General features: G+C 40.0%; 1 protein-coding gene across 5 annotated transcripts in view; it reads right to left on the reverse strand.

Moving 5' to 3' along the window:
- TRPS1 (transcriptional repressor GATA binding 1) overlaps positions 1-20,268 on the reverse strand; it is a 213,398-nt gene that overhangs the window by 138,149 nt on the left and 54,981 nt on the right. For 3 of the 5 annotated variants that reach the window (XM_074577708.1, XM_074577706.1, XM_074577707.1), the window contains exons 4-5: positions 18,256-19,385; positions 9,782-10,385 (exon numbers count right to left, since the gene is read on the reverse strand). In XM_074577708.1, coding sequence (XP_074433809.1) covers positions 9,782-10,385; positions 18,256-19,385 — 1,734 coding nt within the window. The remainder of the gene's footprint in view (positions 1-9,781; positions 10,386-18,255; positions 19,386-20,268) is intronic. The other 2 variants (XM_074577710.1, XM_074577709.1) reach the window with 2 other exon arrangements.

Here is a 20,268-nt window from a genome sequence, read left to right on the forward strand (position 1 = left end):
CAAAACAGGCATTGCTCCATGCCAGAAACTGGAGGAAATAGACCTAAAATATGCCATTTTCTCACCAGAAATTGTAGGCTCCCAGAATAACATGTGAATTAAAACTCATTCCAAGCTTGTTTGCATTGCTCCTCGTTCCCATTCATAACAAATTCCTTGACAAATGTTCTGATTATTTCTCTTTTTTCATCATTTTTTTTTTTTAATTTAAACACAATTTTCAAATCACAGACAGTCTTGCAAGGAGAAACAGCCGATAGTACAACCCATCTGAAAATGGAGAGGGTGGAATTTTACTCTCAGCAAGTGCTGGAGGCAACTCACATGATTAAAGACTGCACTGTAAGCTATCGTTAAAAGACTTCTTCCCATAAGTGAAAGCGTGTAGTTTGCCACTATACACATCAGAGGCACATAAACCAAAATGAGGTCAAAGTCAAACAAGAAATGCAAATGCCTCGCTCCAAAATTCCTGCTTTTTCTCTCTTTTTTTTTTTTTTTCTTTCAGGCTGAAGGAAAGAACAGAAAATCTAATGAGGTTAAAATTCAAATTATAATCTGTTTCTTAAGTTTTTTTCTTCGGCTGGTATTCTTGCAAAAAGTTACACCATCATGCCTTGAGAAGTTAACCACGAATATTGATTCAGGATGCCTATGGATCAGGGTCTTCTTACTATGACTATGGCGTTGCACAATACAGAGTTTAACACATCTCTCTTTACTCTCGCCTTTGGAGATGGGAAACTGCCCTTATTCCCATTTTACAGACAGGACTGGGAGACTAAGGCCTAGAGCAGCCAAGAAATCATAGGCAATTAACCATCTAACTAGGACAAACATGATTCGCCAACCTGAGATTTGCAAATCTCAGGCAGCACAGGGATACACAAACTCAGCAAAGATTTCCAAGTCCATTTGCAAGCTGCCTGCAAAGCACAGCGTAGCCTGGGCTGCCACAACCCCATTTCTTTCAGAAAGCTAATACTGTGCACAGCGCAAAAGAGAAAACATCCTTATTCCTCCTCCTGTCTTTACGCACAAATTACATCCTATCTGAACTCTAAATAATGTAACATGCAATATGGAATACATGTATTTATCAATTTATATTACATACACATATTATTGTATCACTACAATGAAGATGATAAGGTTTTCCAAAATATACATAATGCTACTTAGAAGAATGCTTAGGAAAACATTAACAGAACCATTTAGCCATTATAAAGCTTCAGCTGAAAAACAGAACTTGGAACAAGAAGTAAATGAATTATATTAGGCAGGAAATTGTTCACTAAATCAATTGTGCTACATTAGCGATCTTAGAATTAAGACTACTTCCAAGGTGGTCACATGCATATTCTGAGGAGTGCTAAGGTACCAAAAGACGTTCCAGAAAGCCTTTTGCATGTCTGACATATATACATATATATATTTCTATTTCAGCACACATCTGTTCATATAACAACTATTTTCCATAGTTGTCATTTTTAACTGGCTGTATTAACCCCTAGATACCTCTACGGAAAAATCACAGAACATGTGTGTGCACTGTTTATTCACAAATCTGTTTTTAAATCTATACCATTTTGAATTTGTTCAGATGTGGACAGCATCTGGATTCCTTCAAATCAATTATAATTACAATGCTCCCTTCTTAGTCCAATAAATTAAACATTTATTTGCTGTCTATCATAATATCCCTCCTCTAAAAGAGTATATTTATTGTGTCTTTTAATTACCAAATACATGTAGAGGGTTGTCTGAAATTCAACACAGAAAGTAACTCTGCACTTCCAGATGTTAGAGGTATCCTCACACAGATTTTCACTGTTCAGCACCATAGTACTTCAGGCAAAAATAGAATTAGGCACAATCCTTGCCTGCATTCATCTATGAAATTTAATTTTCCATTGAAAATCTACAAGTTAGCAGCAAGTTCTGCCCTTGGACATGAATGTGTGTTTCCTATTGGATCCAGTTTGGCAAAGATTATCCTTAGTTTCTAAACACAATTGAAGCTTCCATTTCACTTCAGGTATCTAATCTAAGTACTACTAGCAATACAGAACAACAACAGGGCTGAATAATGGTTAGAGTTGCACTTAACTTTTTGAAATTATTGAAATTAGTCATTGTGCGAGAAGCCGCGTTTACTTACTTCCCAGTTTAAACAAGGCTTCCCATTGACAGTTCTCGGAATTGTTTAGACTGGAGGGAGCTGCTGCTGCGCTGTTTGCCTTTGCAGTGCCCACAGCTGTGCTCCATACCCTGACACTGCTTTAACCGACCTGCATCCACTGAGAGCACAATTTAAAAAAAAAAAAAAAATTCAGGAAATGTATTTGAAGACAGTAAAAAAAAAAAAAAAAAGCAGCTGCTTACCAGGATTGATCATACTTAAAGGAATAATGTTTTCTCATTCAGTGTGTCCAGTTTGGAACAAAGGGGTATGAATGTGGGCTGGAGCACCTCCCCCCCGAGGACAGGCTGAGAGAGTTGGGGCTGTTCAGCCTGGAGAAGAGAAGGCTCTGGGGAGACCTTACAGCAGCCTTCCAGTACCTAAAGGGGGCCTACAGGGGAGCTGGAGAGGGACTTTTTACAAGGGTATGCAGTCTTTAAACTGCAAGAGGGTAGATTTAGATTAGGTATCGGGAAGACATTTTTCCCTATGAGGGCGGTGAGGCACTGGAACAGGTTGCACAGAGAAGTTGTGGATGCCCCATCCCTGGAAGAGTTCAAGGCCAGGCTGGACGGGGCTTTGAGCAGCCTGGGCTGGTGGGAGGTGTCCCTGCCCAGGGCAAGGGGGTTGGAATTAGATGATCTTTAAGGTCCCTTCCAACCCACACCATTCCATGATTCTATGAATAAGGGCTGCAGGACTGGGCTGTTTTCAGTGTCAACAAGGGGGGGCTCGGCAGCACAGCAGGGCTGAGCCAGGAGGGAGCCCTCCGAGCCTCACCCCAGGGCGAGGGAGCACCATGCCAGGAGCTCCTGGTCAGACTGGGGGACAGTGCTGGTAGCCCCCCTGTGCCCGGACCCCCACCCAGCCCGGAGCGGCAGGGGCTGCCGTGGAGAGCTGGACCCACACACCAAGGATACTCCCACCCTCGCACCGAGCTCAGTAGCCACCATTCCCGGTGGCAGCGATGGCACAGAGCGGCTGCGATGGCACAATGTGGCTGCTTCAAGCACCAGGTGACATCTGCCTGGCAAAGCCAAGCCTGGCGCAGGCGTGCAGCATCCAGGTGACAACGCTGCTTTCCACTTCTCACTCCCACCAACTCCAGGACACCAAATACCACACCAGAGAGAGCAAAAGAAAGGTTCTCCTACCCGAACTAGTTAAGGGTAATATAAAATTGAGTTAATTGCATCTGACACTGATTGTCAATCTGTTTTGGCCGCTCGGTTCAATACAAGAAAGCACTCTTTTGTTCCCGTCTTCATTACCGTCTCTCCCACCCGAATGAAGCAGCTTGTTTTAAATCAAGAATTATCTCGGTTCTCCCTGCTTGAATCATTGTTATTGATCATAGCAACTTCAATAAATCCTGCTGCTTACGCAGCGGCCCGGGGGCCCATCCCGATCTCCCCAGCCCTTTGTTCCACATACTGATTCACCTTTTCATCAAGGATTTTGACGTAGCTGCTGCCCTTTCGCATTATTACCATGCCCCACCCAAATAATGATTTTATCACTTAATTCTCTTCGAAACCGCATTTCGTAAAAGGGAGAAGGGAAAAAAAAAATAAAAAATCTGCACTGATGGGTGCGTAAACATGCACGAGGTGGGGTTGTCTCTCCACATGACAGACACACCCCACACAAAAACCAGAAACATGCCTTTAATTGGGCAGGTTAACATTTTTCTAAAAGTTACTTTCTAGTCCTATCTGATCACTCTGTCAGGATGAGTAATGCAAAACATTCAATTTCTTGTGGGTTTGGTTCCAGTAGTTACTAAAAGCAGCCAAGTACATGTTTGTTTCTAAACTACTTGAAACCTTCAGAAAGTTATTTTAGCTTGGTTCCCGAGCCCTTCACCAGCACGGGGATTTTATCCACCTCGCTTTTGTGCAGGAAACCCGACGCTTCAAAACCATTTCTCCTCAAGTCCTGTCTTTATTTTCCCACTTTTCTTGTTGGAGGATACTTGCCATTTTCCAGGATGTAGTTAGATTTTAAAACGTAGCCCACCGCCTCCCCAGGCAGAGATTTGTGGAAACAGGTGCTTCTAAAAAAACCCGAAAGACTTTGGCAGCTCTGTGACCTGACAGAGCTCTGTGCATTAGTGAGACACAGTGCCTGACGAGCTCCCTTCAGCTAATTAGAGGACCCGTATGGCAATGAATGGCCTCAACTATAAATACTTCCTGAAAGATCTCTCACAGAGTCAGAGGAAATGGGAAAAAAATGAGATGCAGCTACAGAGAAACTATTTCAGATGTTTCTTCTTTAAAGAGCTGCTTTTTCTTTCCAAAAGTGGCTGAGGGATGAGACGTAGCATCTAAGAGCTCCACCAACTTAAATATAAGATATATGACACAATTATATGCATTAAATTTAATTCTGTAGATATACCATTAAGATGTTGCTACCAAAAGATGGTTGGAAGGGGGACACAATGCCAAAGCGCACAAAAACTTCCATCCTTCACCCTGTAGAGACCACCAAAAAACCCCATGTAAACCAAGATCCCACTCCGTGTTCTTGAACCTTCCAGTGATGTTGCTTGTGCTCCTGCTAAAGGCACCAGCAATAACTTCTACTGACACCAGAGAGGCGGGTCTTATCTTAAAGGTATGTTATCCTTAAAGGTATGTTATCCTTATGGCCAAGGATCAAATGTTTAGAGCAGTATTTTGGAAATCACCAAGGCTAGTTCAGCATTTCCACTGCTGTGCAGGCATCCGGCACCTAACTGTGGGTAACAGAAGTCAGTACTTTGTAACAGGAGAAATAATGTTTCACCACTAGGGATTGTGCCTGATATTTACTCCACTGATATTAAATCAATCAATTATATGTAAATTTACTGATACATATATACCTATTGCTTATTCTAAAATTAGCTCTGTCAATCTGCCACAAAGGAGAACGCAAAACAGGGAGAGGGGAAATAACTTTTTCTGATTTCCTCTCTCTCCCAAATTTAAAGCCATATATCCAGCTCTAGACAGAACACTATATGAAACATCGGAAGTGTAAATATCACAGACAAAAAGAAAATAACTCTTCTTAAAGTAAACGGAAACTTTCTCGCAATGCTGTGATTTCCTATTGTGTGTAAAGAGTCCGATCACTATGGTGCAAAATAATCTTGATTTATTAGAAGAGCTGATTTTATCCTTTGCCCCTGTATAAAAAGCTCATAGCAAAGGTTAACGTAGCTTCAGTTAGAAATTTACCGTTACAGCCTGCAGTCTCCCTTTGATAAAAATCACCAGCACCTTTGCAATAATTTGACAAACTCTCTCCCTCTGACAGTACACAATTCCCCCCATTCCGTTAATTACGATTAATACACAAGCATCTCCCCGTTGCCTTCAGGTCTGTGCAGCACCACAGGACACAGTGATCTGTGCTCTTCTGAACCGGGTAGACTAGGATGCGAGGCAGCAGTGTTTGCCCATACCTTTAGGTGGGCTAACTGGGTCTGTGTATAGGTCTGTGTATAGGTCTGAAGGCTCAGGCTGCAATTCCCAATTTTGTGGAAAACTTTGTTCTGCAGTGTCCACACATACCAAAACAGGACACTTCATTTAAAATCAGTTTAGCAAAAAGTTCCTGCCGTCCAAGATTTGCGTTGTCAAAGCATTAAACAATCTGCCTGGCCTGGAGTCTGCTGGCTGCCAATGTGCTACCCAAAAAAAGGAACATTTTTGCATCTCAATAGACCTTCCAGTATCAACAAATCTTTAAACTATAAAATCAGCTACTCTAAAGGAAGAGCAGAAATAATGTCTACATTGTACCACGCTGAGGTACATTTTTTGTAATTCCCATTTGCAAAACATACCGATTCGCTGTAAGTACAGCTGCTGGAAACATGTTAATAAGAAAAATAAATTAAAGCTACTCACAGAAGTGTACCAAGCCCCTGAGAAAGATTCTGTTACATACACACAGCTTGGAAGCGCTCTCGGGGAAAAAGGTGCGTCCACTGCACATGTGTGTTTCCACACATGCAGAGCACAAGCTATCGCCACTGCACCATCCCCAGCTCCCGAAAGGTCACAAGCCATTCGGTCTTTTAGCTGCTAAAAAGGAAAGAAATCCTACCCTAATGACTCCCATGAATAATCTACTGTAGCACAGAAACTGGGGAGGGAACATGTCCATTCTGCATGGAAGGAATGCAAGAAAGCGGCATATAAATGGCTTACACAACACGCAGCGCTGCAAAACACTCCAAGTAATTTCCAAAAGTTTACAATTATCCTGTAGCCATTAGGGATTTCTGTGCGCAATTGTAGATTTTCACCCCTTCCCCGGTTGATCTTTATCATCTTTGGTATTTTGTTAAAATGCTAATCACTCTTAAACTCAGCATCTAGAAAACCCACTTGCAATATTAACCTCTATCTATAGGAAAAAAATGTGAAAAACATGATCTCCCCTTTCCCTTCCCCCCCCAGCCATGAGAGAACTAAAAAATGAAAAGCACATGGTATTACTGCCACTGTCGAATCATTACACATCATTTGTAATAAGCAGAACCACTTTATAAGTACTGAATAGCCAGTACAACTAACGGGATGTGTTAGATTTTTTTTCAGTACATTTCTCACAGTGTTTATTCACTGAGTAATCCCAAATTTTTGGCTTCCTCTGTGTCAGCCTTTGGGGGATAAAAAATGAAGGTGTCCACAGTGACTTTATTACAGGTTTTGTTTCCTAGTCATCAGTTGTCCTGGGATACAGTATTTTGCATGCGCATTCATTATACGATATCAGAAGTACGTATTGATTTAATGCTTTGCTTTTAGACAGGCCCAACTTTTAGCACATTAGCTACTTCTACTAGCTATTTCACACTAGAAAAATAAATTCCTCCAAAAGTGGATAATCACAAGATATTTACTTAACAATATGATAGAGTATTTTAATATTTTTTTTTCATTTCACAGGATTACAAAAATTAGCTTTTTCCAGAATGGAAGGGAAGTTCTTTTCTGAACAATTTCTTATTCTGTCTGGGCCAAGTGACCTTCCAGGCATACACATAAGATGTATGTATGCCAGATAACACCCGACACAGAGCTCCCACTGGTCAAACTGACCATCACTTTGTCATCTTATTTCCTAGCCCCAGTACTGTATCCCAAAACTAAATCAAGAGCAAAATAAAGGAGTTAGGTTTCTATGATCTTTTTCACAGATCCAGGGGAATAGGGAATATCCGCCTTATTGGAAGAATTAATATCACTCACGGAATCACACTCCTTCATCTTCCACTATCTCCTATCCTTCAGATCACCCCTTACCTTAAAAAGTTTGAATTCTCACTATTTTCCTCTATCTATCATTAATGACGAAATATATATGACTAGGGACTCCGCTCAGCAGACGTAGGAAGTTAACCTACTTCCCTGTCACTTTTTAAATATTTCAAACGGACAAAGGCAACTTGCTCAATTTTCAAAGAAGAAAACTGAAAATTAAAAAATTATAACTGAGGAAAAGACCCAGACAAATAAGTCCTTGGCACAAGAGAGTTCAAAGAGCAAGGTAGCTAAAAGTGTACACAAAAGTAATTCTCCTTTAAAGATGTCAGTATGGTTTCACCAGTCAGTATAGACCCAATCCACTAATAAATCCTTTTACAAACCTTATAAAAGAAAAGTTGGGTTGTACACAACATTTTAAAATGCAAGGAACTAATTTATATACCCTGTGAACATACAAAAATAAGACTTTTTTTTTTTCAGAAAACCATGAGAATTCGTATTTCAGAACATCCAGAAGTGATCAAAATATTTTCAAAGTGATAAAAATACTGATTGAGAAAAAAATAATAAAATTAGTGCTTTTGTATAAAGACTTTAAAAAGTTGTCCGAACTTACTTTAAAGAAGAGCATAAGAAGCAGGCAGCATACAGTTTCCCCTTTTCACTCACCAATGGCTAAAATTGATAATATACTGGTCTTATTTTAGCACTTGTTAAGATTTGAGGCTGCAGCTACCAACCAAATTTAGACCTTTATAGAGCTGATTCCGCGTGCTGTCAGGTCCCTTTCCAGATTTTTGTTTAGTTGGCTTTTTTTCATTATTTAGGAGTCAAAAAATAAATGAAAAATGTTTGTATTCTGATAACCCACAATACAAATGGCTCCTCTGGCCAATGTGTCTGTGCACTGCTAAGAACCACTACAAAAAACGGGATGTAACCAGCGTCACATGTACAGCGTGAATTCCACGGATATAAGGACATATTTTTATATTTGTAATTCCAAATGTAGAAGAGAAATATAACCCTGCCATTCACAATGAGCATACATCCAGGTTTGCAACAGGGAACCTGTCATACTGCGACTGCTTCTCATACACTTAAAATCTGACATCAGTAACTATACGTGACCTGTAAGGCACAAAAGACCCTAAACCGCATGCAGACTTTAACTGACAGACACGTTATTTTATAATTAGAATAACTGCAGTGTTTTTAAGTCCGCTGACTTAATGTCAAATGAGCTTGTAAGACTTATATATGTATATAGAGACAGGTATACCCATGTATAATCTTAGCAAACATGAAATAAAACATTTATCTTGTCTTTTGTCTTCTTCTGACATGTTCACTCTCACAGTAATGGATGTTATGGGTGTAAGACAATATGTTCTTATAAAAGACAATAAAGAAAAATAGCTGCTCATCACTTCCATTCTACTGAGGTTTGTCTGTGGGCTGATCGCTCCAGTAGCAAGTTTCTAGAAGTTCAGATAGGGAGCAGCCCCTGAAAACATCCAGTGATGACTCCAGGAGAAAGGCACTTACTTGTCTCCCTGTTCAGCTCCTCAGAATTTGAGAGCTTTTCTAACCTCAGATTTCCCTACAGTGGGAAAAGCGTACCTTGATGGAAGGGGAAAACTCCTTATATATAGGTCCTTTTGTTTAAAAAAAAAAGACAGAATAGGAATCATTTGGTGAAACAATTATTCTCCTTTTCTTATCACACAAGCTCCTTCCTTTTCTTTTTTTCTTTTTCTTTTGCTTCCAAGGCAACCAGACAAGTGTCAAAATGGATATATAATTATATTGCTTTATAAAAAAAAGAGGTTACTTTTTATTAATATTTAACTCAGGTTTCATATTCTTAGATATTTAATAATATGAAATCTTGCTTAAGTGTGAACTGTCACACCACCACAAAATTTAAGAGGTGATTAGTCGTTTTAGTGTAACAGATGTGCAGCCTTCTGGGGTTTTAAACCTTCCTTCTTCAAATGCATCACCAACCTGAACAACTAGCAGGAATGATTAAACAAAATTCAATCAGAGCTAAATTGCAAAAGCAGAAGCACTTGCCTACTACTACTACATCAATATATACATTGTTTTATGCAAACACTTTGGAACATTTACCTGCCAGTTTAGCTCTACAAGTTTGAGTCTTTCAGTCTTTCCTTGATTATTTTTTTTTTTTCCATGCATGAAAAAAACACCCAACCACTTTACTCTGGAACTGAAGAAATCATTTGCATGCTTAATTAAACATAACATACATGTAATCATAAAAAGCAAGGGGGAAAAAAAAAGAAAGAGATCTTCCTACCCGTAATAAGGACTGGGATTCATCCTTTGTCTTGCTGTCCCCGGATGCAGGGTAGGGCTGGGTGAGCTGCCCCGATTTCTCCGCCGCTCCGGCTGGCACGCCCTGCAGGAAGCCCTTGCTCTCCACCGCCAAGCCGTAAATGGGCCGCGCAAGATGGGCAGCTTCTACGTTTGGACTATCCCTTAAAGGCTTTGGCTGCTCTTGTCCAACAGACACTGGGGTCAATAAGCCTAGACTCGTCTGTGTGTATGACGGGCTCCCCCTCAAAATGTCTGTTCCTCTCCAGGTCACGTTGCGAAGATCATCACTGGGACTGTCAGTCCAACCTTTCTCCTTGAGCACTTCCTTGTCTTCTATCTTTTCCCTCTTCACTATGCTGTCAGATATGGGCTCCCCCATTTTGGGGTCCGGATTAATCAGACTGTAGACCTTGAGGTCAATTTTTGGCTCTTCCTTGATAGACGAAACGCCATGACTGTCCTCTCCGTTGGCTGTAGTGACGTCCATCTCCTGACAGTGCACAGTGTTGAAGTGCTCTAGTAGTGACTGAGTGTCAACAGCTGTGAAGCTGCACTGACGGCATTTGTAGCAGTTGTGTACTCTCCTGGAAGAGAACGAGAAGTGTACTAACATGAGAGCCTTCCCTGGACCTTCCCTCTTGCAATGTTCTACCTACCAAGATGAAGAAAATAAATCGAACCTACAGTATGATTCCCTCTAAATAAAGCAGGCAGGTTTACTTTGGTGTCTTTCACAACATGGGAAAAATCCTGCTGTTTTTTTCCTCTACGCCTTGCAATGGCCTCCTATTGCTCACTCACACTCCACTGCTTTGGTTCGAAACTTCATATAATTTTCACTGGCATTTTGGTTTTTTTCCTCTTCAGTTTGCTCCACTACACTCTTCACTTTCTATTGTGGTAGAAACACTGAAGTAACTTTCAAACAAAATCAAATCATTAGAAAAGGATAGTTATCTTTGTATAAAAAAACACTTTGTATAACATAAATCTATGCTAGAAAGTTCAAATGCTTAAAAAATTTCTTTGTTTTCCACCAATTTAATATCTTTTGGCTGAAAAAGATGATTTTGACTGGAGCTCTGGTTAACTTATGGATAAGAATACACCAAAGGACAGAAGGCTGGACACAACACAGAACTTATTTGTTCTCTACGGACATTTTAACACAACGTTAAAAAGATGCTGCTCTAAAGAAAAAGCAAAATAGTTGGCTGTGTCGCTACAAGCTGTGTTTGGGTACGAGCTGTGGAGAAGTGTGGAATAACGCGCCTTCCTGTTTTTCTTCTAAAAGCCTATCTAAAGTACTGTATTACTAAATTATGTAAAGCATATGTTGCTACATGAGAACAACATGTTACCCGTTTACTGTATCTATCGTAGGAACAGAACCCTGTTTATGAGCTCTATAACGCCATTATGAATAATTGTTTATAGCACAGGAGTGGTCAGAGCCCTCCGTCAGGCTCCAGGCCCCGCTGCGCCCGGCATCGTACCAACGCAGAGTAAAACACCGTCCCTGCCCTTCATCAAAATGTACATAAATCTGCAAAAGCTTCTCCCTACAGACACACTCACACATCCACACCCCAGGCATTCAGAGTCACAACAGCATCTTTAGCCAAGCTAAAAAACGAGCCTTTTGCTATCCACACAGGACAAAACTTGCATGAGAAATCTGTTACTGCCCTGACAACTCCAGTTGTTAGAATTAATTCTTTCGAGGCCAAATCTTAGTCTCAGTGAAGTCGATGGCAAAACTCCCATTGACTTCAGTAAGTGCAGGATTTGGCTCTCGGTGCATCTGTAGGACTGGAATGATACACAAAATGTCCCTTTTAGAATATGATCGTTTAGAAGGGACAACTTGCCAAACTTATTAAACCCCCTTGTCTTCCATCTTTCCTTTTGTTGGAAAAACAAACCATATGTTATTTACATTGTCTGATTTTCTTGCAGTTGTGTCAGCGCGCAGACATGAGTACACATTCAGATTCAAGCTTTTTAGCCCTTGTGCAATATCAGTTTTCTTTTTGTTATTTTCCGTATTTATATTCATTTTAAGGGACTAGATGGGCTCATTCAGTTATGCAAAAAATAGAGTCAGCTATTCTCTGCATAGTCTTGGGGCAACAAAAGCTACTTGCAGGAGAGCAAGCTGTGGGTTAAAATCCTGTTCTGGCTGTGTTCCTTTTTCTTCATTCTACAATTGTGTTTTATTAAAATCAGCTTGTCTCTCAATGCGACACTAATACATTCTCTCTTGCAACTTAATTCTTTTCTAAACCGAGTTTAATTCTCTTCTGAACCAAAAAAAAAAAAAAAAAAAAAAGAGAGAGAGAGTGCTATCTGATCAAAACCATTTTATAAATACAAAAAGCCAACACATAAGGAGGGTCAGCCCTGTAAAGGTGGGATACCATCAGGGAAGTCCAACTTAGACAGGGGCTAGTTATCTTAAAAGCCAAGTTAAACAAGACACCATTTGGGGCTAATGGCTCAACCACATACACTCCCCATGTGAAAGTTTATCAATCCTTTGGGAGGCTACTTAGCCCTAAGTGTCTCTTGTTTAACTTGGCTATTTCAATAGCTCACCCCCTTTCCTAACTTGGCTCTCATCTACAGATATCACACCTCCAAACAGCTGATCTTTTTCTGCCTAACTTGTCTTCCCCCCAACCCCCCACCCCCAACCTTCCACGCTGGCTAAATGTTTTTGATCAGGAGCGGTACACACCACAGGAGCAGTACCACACTTCTAAGGCCACAAATAAATGCTGAATATTAGACACAGTTGTAACTACATGGCTGAGGCCCAGCTACCATCACCTTTATTACATTAAAGGTTTGTTCATTTAAATTATTTCCAATTTATTCAAAGGGAGTCATAAAAACATTCTTTCGTTTTTATGCGAAACTGTGATAGTCACTGTGATGCAGAAAAAATAAGGACTGATTTAGGTACGTAATAACCCCAACAGCCTTTTTTTTTTTTTCAGGACATACACTTTTCTAGTGTGCATGAAAAAGTCATTTCTGCCACCATCGACATTATAAATCTTCTTACTTCGCATGGGTTTGTCCCATATACTATTCTATACCCAAGCTCTGAAAAGTAAGTTAAAGTTTGGAACTGTCCAATATAAGTCATAGTCTCAAATAATAAAATAGTAACTATCATCAGCTATTAGAGAACTTTTGAAACTTAGAAACTTATTCTTTCCCAGAACAAGGCATACAAAGCAAATGTTTTCATCTCTGACTGTTTTCACCCCACCCTGATAGCAATCAAGGAAACAAGTTGGCAATGTTTGAGTTCTTTTTATGCTAGAATTAAAACTACCCCATATTTCTAAAGGCCCAAGTTACACCTAGATTTGTGCACAAAGCTCCTCAAAGCTAAGCAACAAAATTTTAAAAAATTCCAATTTGCAAAGCACACGATAAGCACTCCCGTGCATTACCTTAAGGTTGTACTTTACAGCTCAACCACGGTTATACCAGCTGAAACTCTGAACTCATCAGGTGCAACGCAGCGTATTGGTATAAAGCTGATCAAAGAGAGATGTCTGAGGAAAATCTCAGTACGGAAGACAGCCATGTAAATAAAGAAGGAAACAGCAGTCTCCCTTTTGTCATCTTGCTCATACACCACTCAAGCAAGCTAACAGCGGGTTCAAGCCATAAGCTGGCATTATCTTCAACGTGGCATTGGGATGGCAACGTCATCCCATCCATTGATGTCACTTTGCGTTATTATTTTCACTACAAAACAAATCAAAGACCTGACTGTTCGTGGATGTTAAAATATTTATGCCCCAATCCCAAGACGAAATGTTAAGGAATTCAGGCCAAACCTTTGCTGCACTGTTATATTCTGACACCTTAATAAAATCCTACCATTTTTTTTTTGTACTGAAATATACTTGAATTGGGTGCTGTAAGGATTTTCCCTTGCAAAAGCTTGAAGTTGGAGAGACTAGATGGGGTTTTTTTGATGGATCTAATGTTCTTTACTTCAGCTTTCTAACAGGCTGCGAGACTCCTGAAGCTAGCCAGTTGTTAATTAAGTCTTGTTGACGTACTTCTAACTAGTCTGAAGTATTACAAAACACCATCCTCTACAAAACAAGTAAATTTTTTTTTTAAATTACCTGAAGACATTCCTATGCTCTAGGGCATAGAAAATATTTTGGATGAAGACACGGCTGTCGTATCACTTCCATTTTTTTGCACGTTTTGAATTTCATTATGAATATAATAATTACTGTTATTTCTCATGAAGAAACAGGCTTATAAGAAAGTTTATTTTCAGGATGGGCACTGCACTCAGACTTGTGGGGCGCGGGAAGTATTCAGAAGGAAAGAGAGCAAGCAAAGCAAGCACGAAAATTCAGCGGAGGGACCGAAAGGGGAGGAAACGGGCAGAGCGGAGAGCAAGGCTGAGATGAAAGACGAGCAAAAGCCATTGGCAAGAGCAAACAAGTTCAGAGCAGTGAATTAAGGTGTCAGGAGGATGCAAAAGGTCCTCACAGCTGCTGCTATTGTTCCATGAGTGAAGGCTCCTGCTCTGCGGAAAAAGCGGGAGCTGGTGGGCCTCAGTTTACACTTTTGCCCTCAGTTGGCTTCTCTGGGGAGTGTCCCAAAGGCTCCACATTTCCATTCTCCGCACCCTGCTCCAGCTTCTGCTGCCTGACAGTGCGAGGGCAGAGGCAGCTCCACCGCCCCCGTCCCTCACACACAAGACCCAAGTCCCCCTTTGCCTTTTAGCCCTCTACTCCATTTACCTTTAAGACACCAAATTTAATTTAATTCAAAATTAACTTCAAAAGAGAACCCTATGAAACTGCTGTCATCCACATTTTAAAATTAATTTCTGTTTATTAGAGAAATGATTCTACTTCATTGCCAAAGCTTATATTTTATTTGTGAGTCTTTCTGTTTTCTTTTTATATTTTGGAGTTGTTTAATGAAGCGCTACCTTATCTTTTTTTTTAAAAGCATTTAGAGCATTTTTCAGCATAGCGTTTTTAATTACTACTAGCACTGATCAAGTACTTTCTGTCAAAGTCTTTTTTGACAAATAAGGATTTCTATGAAAAAATCTAATTTTTACCAAAATGAGAAAATGCATTTTTTTCCCACGTTTTTGCAAAATTAAAAACCAAACCACTCTGCAAGAAGCCTCTTTCATTTTTTAAGAAAAAAATGAAAAATGAAAAATTAATTATTTTGGAGCAAGCAGGAAAATAATCTCTAGACTAAGCGATCTGACATGCAAAATTTCCCCAAATATTTTGTATGATTTTTATCTAAATTACAAGTGTTGGCATCTTTTAGCTCATCAGAATACCAGACAGTTTTGAGGAAAAATTAAGCTTCACAATGAACATGAAGAGTACCCGATTCCTTAGAGGTATAATGGAAAATGGGTAGTAGCAGAATTAGTAGAAAATGGAGGCCAATAAACCTTCTGGGGATTTATTTGAGTAAGCACATTTTAGTGAGGTTTAAATACAAGTAAACTCAAGTGCAATGTCATTCATTAACTTCAAATTTAACTGAACAGCTCTCAAATAATCATGTCAAGAAATTCTGAATGAGCGTTAAGTGTCAGTATACGTTTCTGTAGACAGAAAACTTGTAAAGAACCACTTTTGCAAATTCTAATACTTTTTCAAATACACGGCTGCAAAGGAATAATACTGGGACACAGAAGAATTTTGAGCTAGCAGACAGTGAAATTGTAGATGTAGAGCCAACAGGAAACAAAATTAAAAAGAAAATAAATTAAGCATGCTGTTCATGCGTATGACTCAAAACCCAAAATAATCAAAAATGCAGGCAAAAAATACATGAACCAAAATATGTAAGTAGCTTCTAAAGCCAGCTCCGATACTCACGAATTATCAAGGGTAAACTTAAATATGTGAACAGCAGAACACTTTCTGCCACCACATCAATGCTTAGTATCATGTTGACCATTAGAATCCATTCAGCTCCTTATTATATAAATGGACAGGTTTTAGATGTATGTGCATGTACAGCATTTTAAACACATCACAAATACATAACGTGTGGCAGAACGGCTTTATTGAGATAAACTCTGATGAAGCCACAGAGAAGGCCCGTGAGGATGTGAGCTGACACCACATCAGCGTGTTTCTGCGTGTCACGCACGTAACTCCCTACCGCTACTATTTTATAGATGTTCTACTTTTTTAAATCTTAACTATTCTGTCTTTAGTTCATAAAATACAAAAAGGGGAAGACAATACGTATCCAATACATAAAAAAAACTTCTATAAAGAAAAAAAAAGGCCCTGATAATAATAAAAGTAGAAGCTATAATGCCCCAAAAGTCTTTCTCTCCATTTGTTTTAGCTTTATAGAATGAAAACTAGGTTATGCATAGAAAAGCAATAAAAGCTGCTGGTGTTTGCTATTGCAGAGCACCTTCCACAAGCCAAGCTAACTTCTGTGATTTCAAAGAAGATGCACAGCGGGGGAAAACAGCAGCAGCACACGTAGAAAAGAAACAAAACTCAAATTAAAAAGGGGGGAGGGCAGGAGAAAGGGAAAGAAGTTGGCAGTTATGGGGATGTTGTACTTCACTTTAATTACACAACATCCTCAGAGTACTCAGTAATGTCATAGACTGAAGGCTTAACAAAATACATTGTTCAAGTGTCTTAAAACAGAATAGTCTAATTTTAGACAAACAAGTTGAGATTCGAACGCTTAAGTGTATCTATTGATTTTCCAAAGTGCAGCTCCCCGTGACAACTGCCGGAGCCGCAGGGTGCTGAGCCCTCTGAAGAAGAAGCTACCGCTACCCCATCGCAGACTTAGCACTTACTTTTGAAAGTCATGGCTTCTCCTTTCCTTGGGAAAAAGGATTTTAACTAGGCGCGCTTGTTAAAACTTAAATTACCAGCTGCAGCAAAATAAAAGTGCTTTTTTTCAGTCAAGGAGCCATTTCAATCTTCCAGTTATTTAACCACTAAAAAAAGATCGTGCCATGCCCCAGCGGCGGACAAAGTGCTGCCTATGGAGTTCTACAGCATGGCTCAAAGCTGCTATAATAATGCTTGGAACTTAGATACCACTTTTCATCTTCAAAGCAGTTTACAAACATTAACTAATTAATCCGCACAACATCCCTCAGGCCCACTTGGATCAAAAATGGGGCACTGCATGCTGGGACCTGAATCCTCCGTGGGCCCTAGCTCCAAATTAAAGATGAGCAATCTGCTCCTTCTTTTTTTTTTTTTCTTTTTTTTTTTTTTTTTTAAAATAGACTCCTGATACATTGCCAATGCAGCCCTCTGTTGGGCAACATTTGGATGCCCCCAGCTTTAATCTCTATTAAAGTATCATGCCCCAGTCTGCCTTTGTTAATTTTGGATGTCTTGGAATCTATTAAACGTGGCACAGTTTCTTGAGCTTTTAACAAAGCTTTAGCTTTGAAAATGCATCTTCTTTTGTCTTCATTCTAGCTGGCTTCCATGCAAAGATCTTTTAGATGAGATAGATACTGAGTTTTCCGCTGTTGTTGACGCATTAGCCTTAACTATTAACATATTCAGCATGATTTTCTAATATTTAACGTCGCTTTTGCAGCAGCACATAACTGTTGCTCTTTACAAAGCCTGAGAGCCAGCTCCTCCTCTGATGTCAACTGGACTGCCAGTTTACAACAGCCCAGGAACTGACCCAAGAAGTTTAGCAGGGAGTTGGCTGCCACTATGACATTGTGTCAGACTGAGTCAGGAGACTGGCTGCATCCACCTCCAAATAGGAACATTAGCATTTAAAATAAATAGAACGACACTGTAAACCAGCAACACGAAAATAAGCATCTGCAAAAGGATCCTGGGGGATGACATCAACAGACAAAAGAGTGTCTGCTCCCAGTGTGAAACCAACACCAAAACAGCAGTGGAATGCTCTTAAAGTAATTATTGCGTTGCTGGACTTGGGAATGGAAAATACTACAAAAAGGTAGTACATTGAAGCACTGTTACGGAGCATGAAAGGATTCACAGTCTATCTTGGAAAGTAAAGGCATTTGTGTTCCCCTACTGAATGAAGATGCCAGCTTTCTGGTAAAAAGCCTAAACTAAAATAGTACCTAAAAGATTCTGGGTGGAAAATAGTTGACCAAACCTCAAATATGCTGGAACTTCAGCATCTGCACACAAATCCAAATCTCCCTCTTCTTTGCACAGGTTTAAATGTATAATTAAATCCACCAACTTAGCTGGTGGTTTTCCAAAACAAAGTGGATGTTGGATTAGACCCTGGCTGTAAAGATTTATATCTATAGGCATTCCTATTTTGATTTCCAGTTTCCTCAAATGTTTGGGGAACGGTGACATTTAATTAAGGAACTAAGGGAGGGCTGTTTGTTTGGGTTCCTATCATTAATCATTTGAAACTTCACTGTACCTGTAGTGTCGGGAAATCTCTTCTTCCACCTGGGTGGTAAAGTCACATTTGGTGCATGAGTGTTCTTTGTTCTCCTTGAGCGTCAGCGGCCCCTCTGCCCCTGGCAGGGCGTTTGTTTCTGGTTTGACATCAGACGCTTGGGCTTCATGTGCATTCTCATAGTGGAGCAGGAGAACATCCACGTCGGGAGTGGAGAATGAGCACTGATGGCACTGGTGTTTGACTCTAGAGCTTCCTGTCACCCCTGGAGACAGGTGCAAAAGCAAGAGAGCACAGTGGGAACAATTACTTTTTCTGCAAGCAAATGGGTAAGTAATTTCTCCAAGGTGCTTTTCTGGGCTGCAGAGGCCTCGGGGACAGAACTGACAGTGCTTAATGGTACATTTATGAATGTTGTGGAGCTGCTGATAGTGACGGAGAAGTGGGCCCACCACTATTACATCTGGGCCATGGCTCTTTGAGTACCTAAAGTCACAGAACTGACAGTTGTAGCTTGTCACCATGCTGTCCTCTGCTCCTTTGCTAGTCAAGTCTTTCTTTTTTGCCACACTCGCACCCTTTTCTGTCTTTGTCACTAACTCCCCATCTGCATTTTTGGCTAGATCATTCTGGTTAATGACAGATCCCCTAGAAAGCTTATCATTCAGATCTGGGTGAAGGCTTCCTGCCTGGCTTCCCCCATGCTGTTTGCTGTAATGTTCTAATAGTTTCAATGAGCTGGACGATTCACAGCTGAAACTGCAAAATTTACACCAGTAGTAACTGGTTGTATCGGTACCGTTTTGTCTAGAGGAATCTATTGGCTTGATGGGCACCGAATATCCAACTGGTGTATCATCTCCTGCTTTTACAGTGATTCTGTCTTGCCACTTCCCCAAGTCTCCAGAATCACATGGTCGAAGAGTAGGACTGGATTTATTGGAGTTTTTCTCTGAAGTTTTACCAGAATCAGAGGAGGGAAGGGCTGCTTTCATTTTGTTTGGGTGAGTCTGTAAGAAGTGTTGCTCTAGTTCAGTGGAGGAGTTGCCCATGTAGGTGAAATTGCAGAATTTGCAGCGGAAGTACTTGGTGTTGCCTTGGCAATCTGGAGTTTTCCGCCCAATTCCAATAAAGGTTCCACCTAAAGTAACCTGTGAATAAAGAATGAAGTCATTTTAGCTCCACGGTAGATTTAGTCAAATACAAGGAAGAAAAAAAGAAAAAAGAGACAACTGGAGAGTGATTCATAAGCCTCTTTCATTAACCGTCACCACCATTTTCATTCGTACTAATGTAGAAAGATACCATACATATACCCTCACATATTTAGCATTTGTTGCTGAAGATTTTGAAATGTTTCACATAGCTGAATATATATTCCATACGAATACAAAATATTTTTATTTGGGGAAACCAAGGCATGTGTATGCAATGTGACTGGAATTCAGAATTTCCTGATAGGACTATTCCTTCCTTCACTAAATCATGTCATTGATAGAAGATGCAATCATCAAATCCCATATCCCTGAACCCTCTGACAGGCAACTTTGCTGGGAATCTATACCAGGTGTGGAACAAAAGAACGGGCCCTCAGTCTTTTTCTTTCAATATACTTACATGTTTTAATCATATTCATGCTTAACAGTCCGAGAGAATTGCTTCCTAAAAACCAAAATTAAATTTGAAATAACAAATTCAGTTTGCTGGGTCGGAGTGTGACCAATTCTTATAAAGACCGTTCCTACAGGAATATTCGGTATCCACCAGGATGCCTTTTAACACCGCCATAGTGGCTATGTCTGAAACGAAAGCCGGTTTTCTCAAAGATTACTCAGTGCAGACATTCTCCAAGGAAATCTTCTGTTCCTCTCATGCACAGAGCTCAATTTAGTAAAACAAGGATGGAAAAACTACAGGAGAAAAATGGCATGTGGCAAAGAAACCTACCACACCCAAGTCCATGACATCACTATTTTTTTTTATTTAAAAAAAAAAAAAGGTAGATCTACTTAACTGTTCTCATGATCTGTGAGC

Source organism: Larus michahellis, chromosome 2 (assembly GCF_964199755.1).
Source record: "Larus michahellis chromosome 2, bLarMic1.1, whole genome shotgun sequence".
Lineage (NCBI taxonomy): Eukaryota > Metazoa > Chordata > Aves > Charadriiformes > Laridae > Larus > Larus michahellis.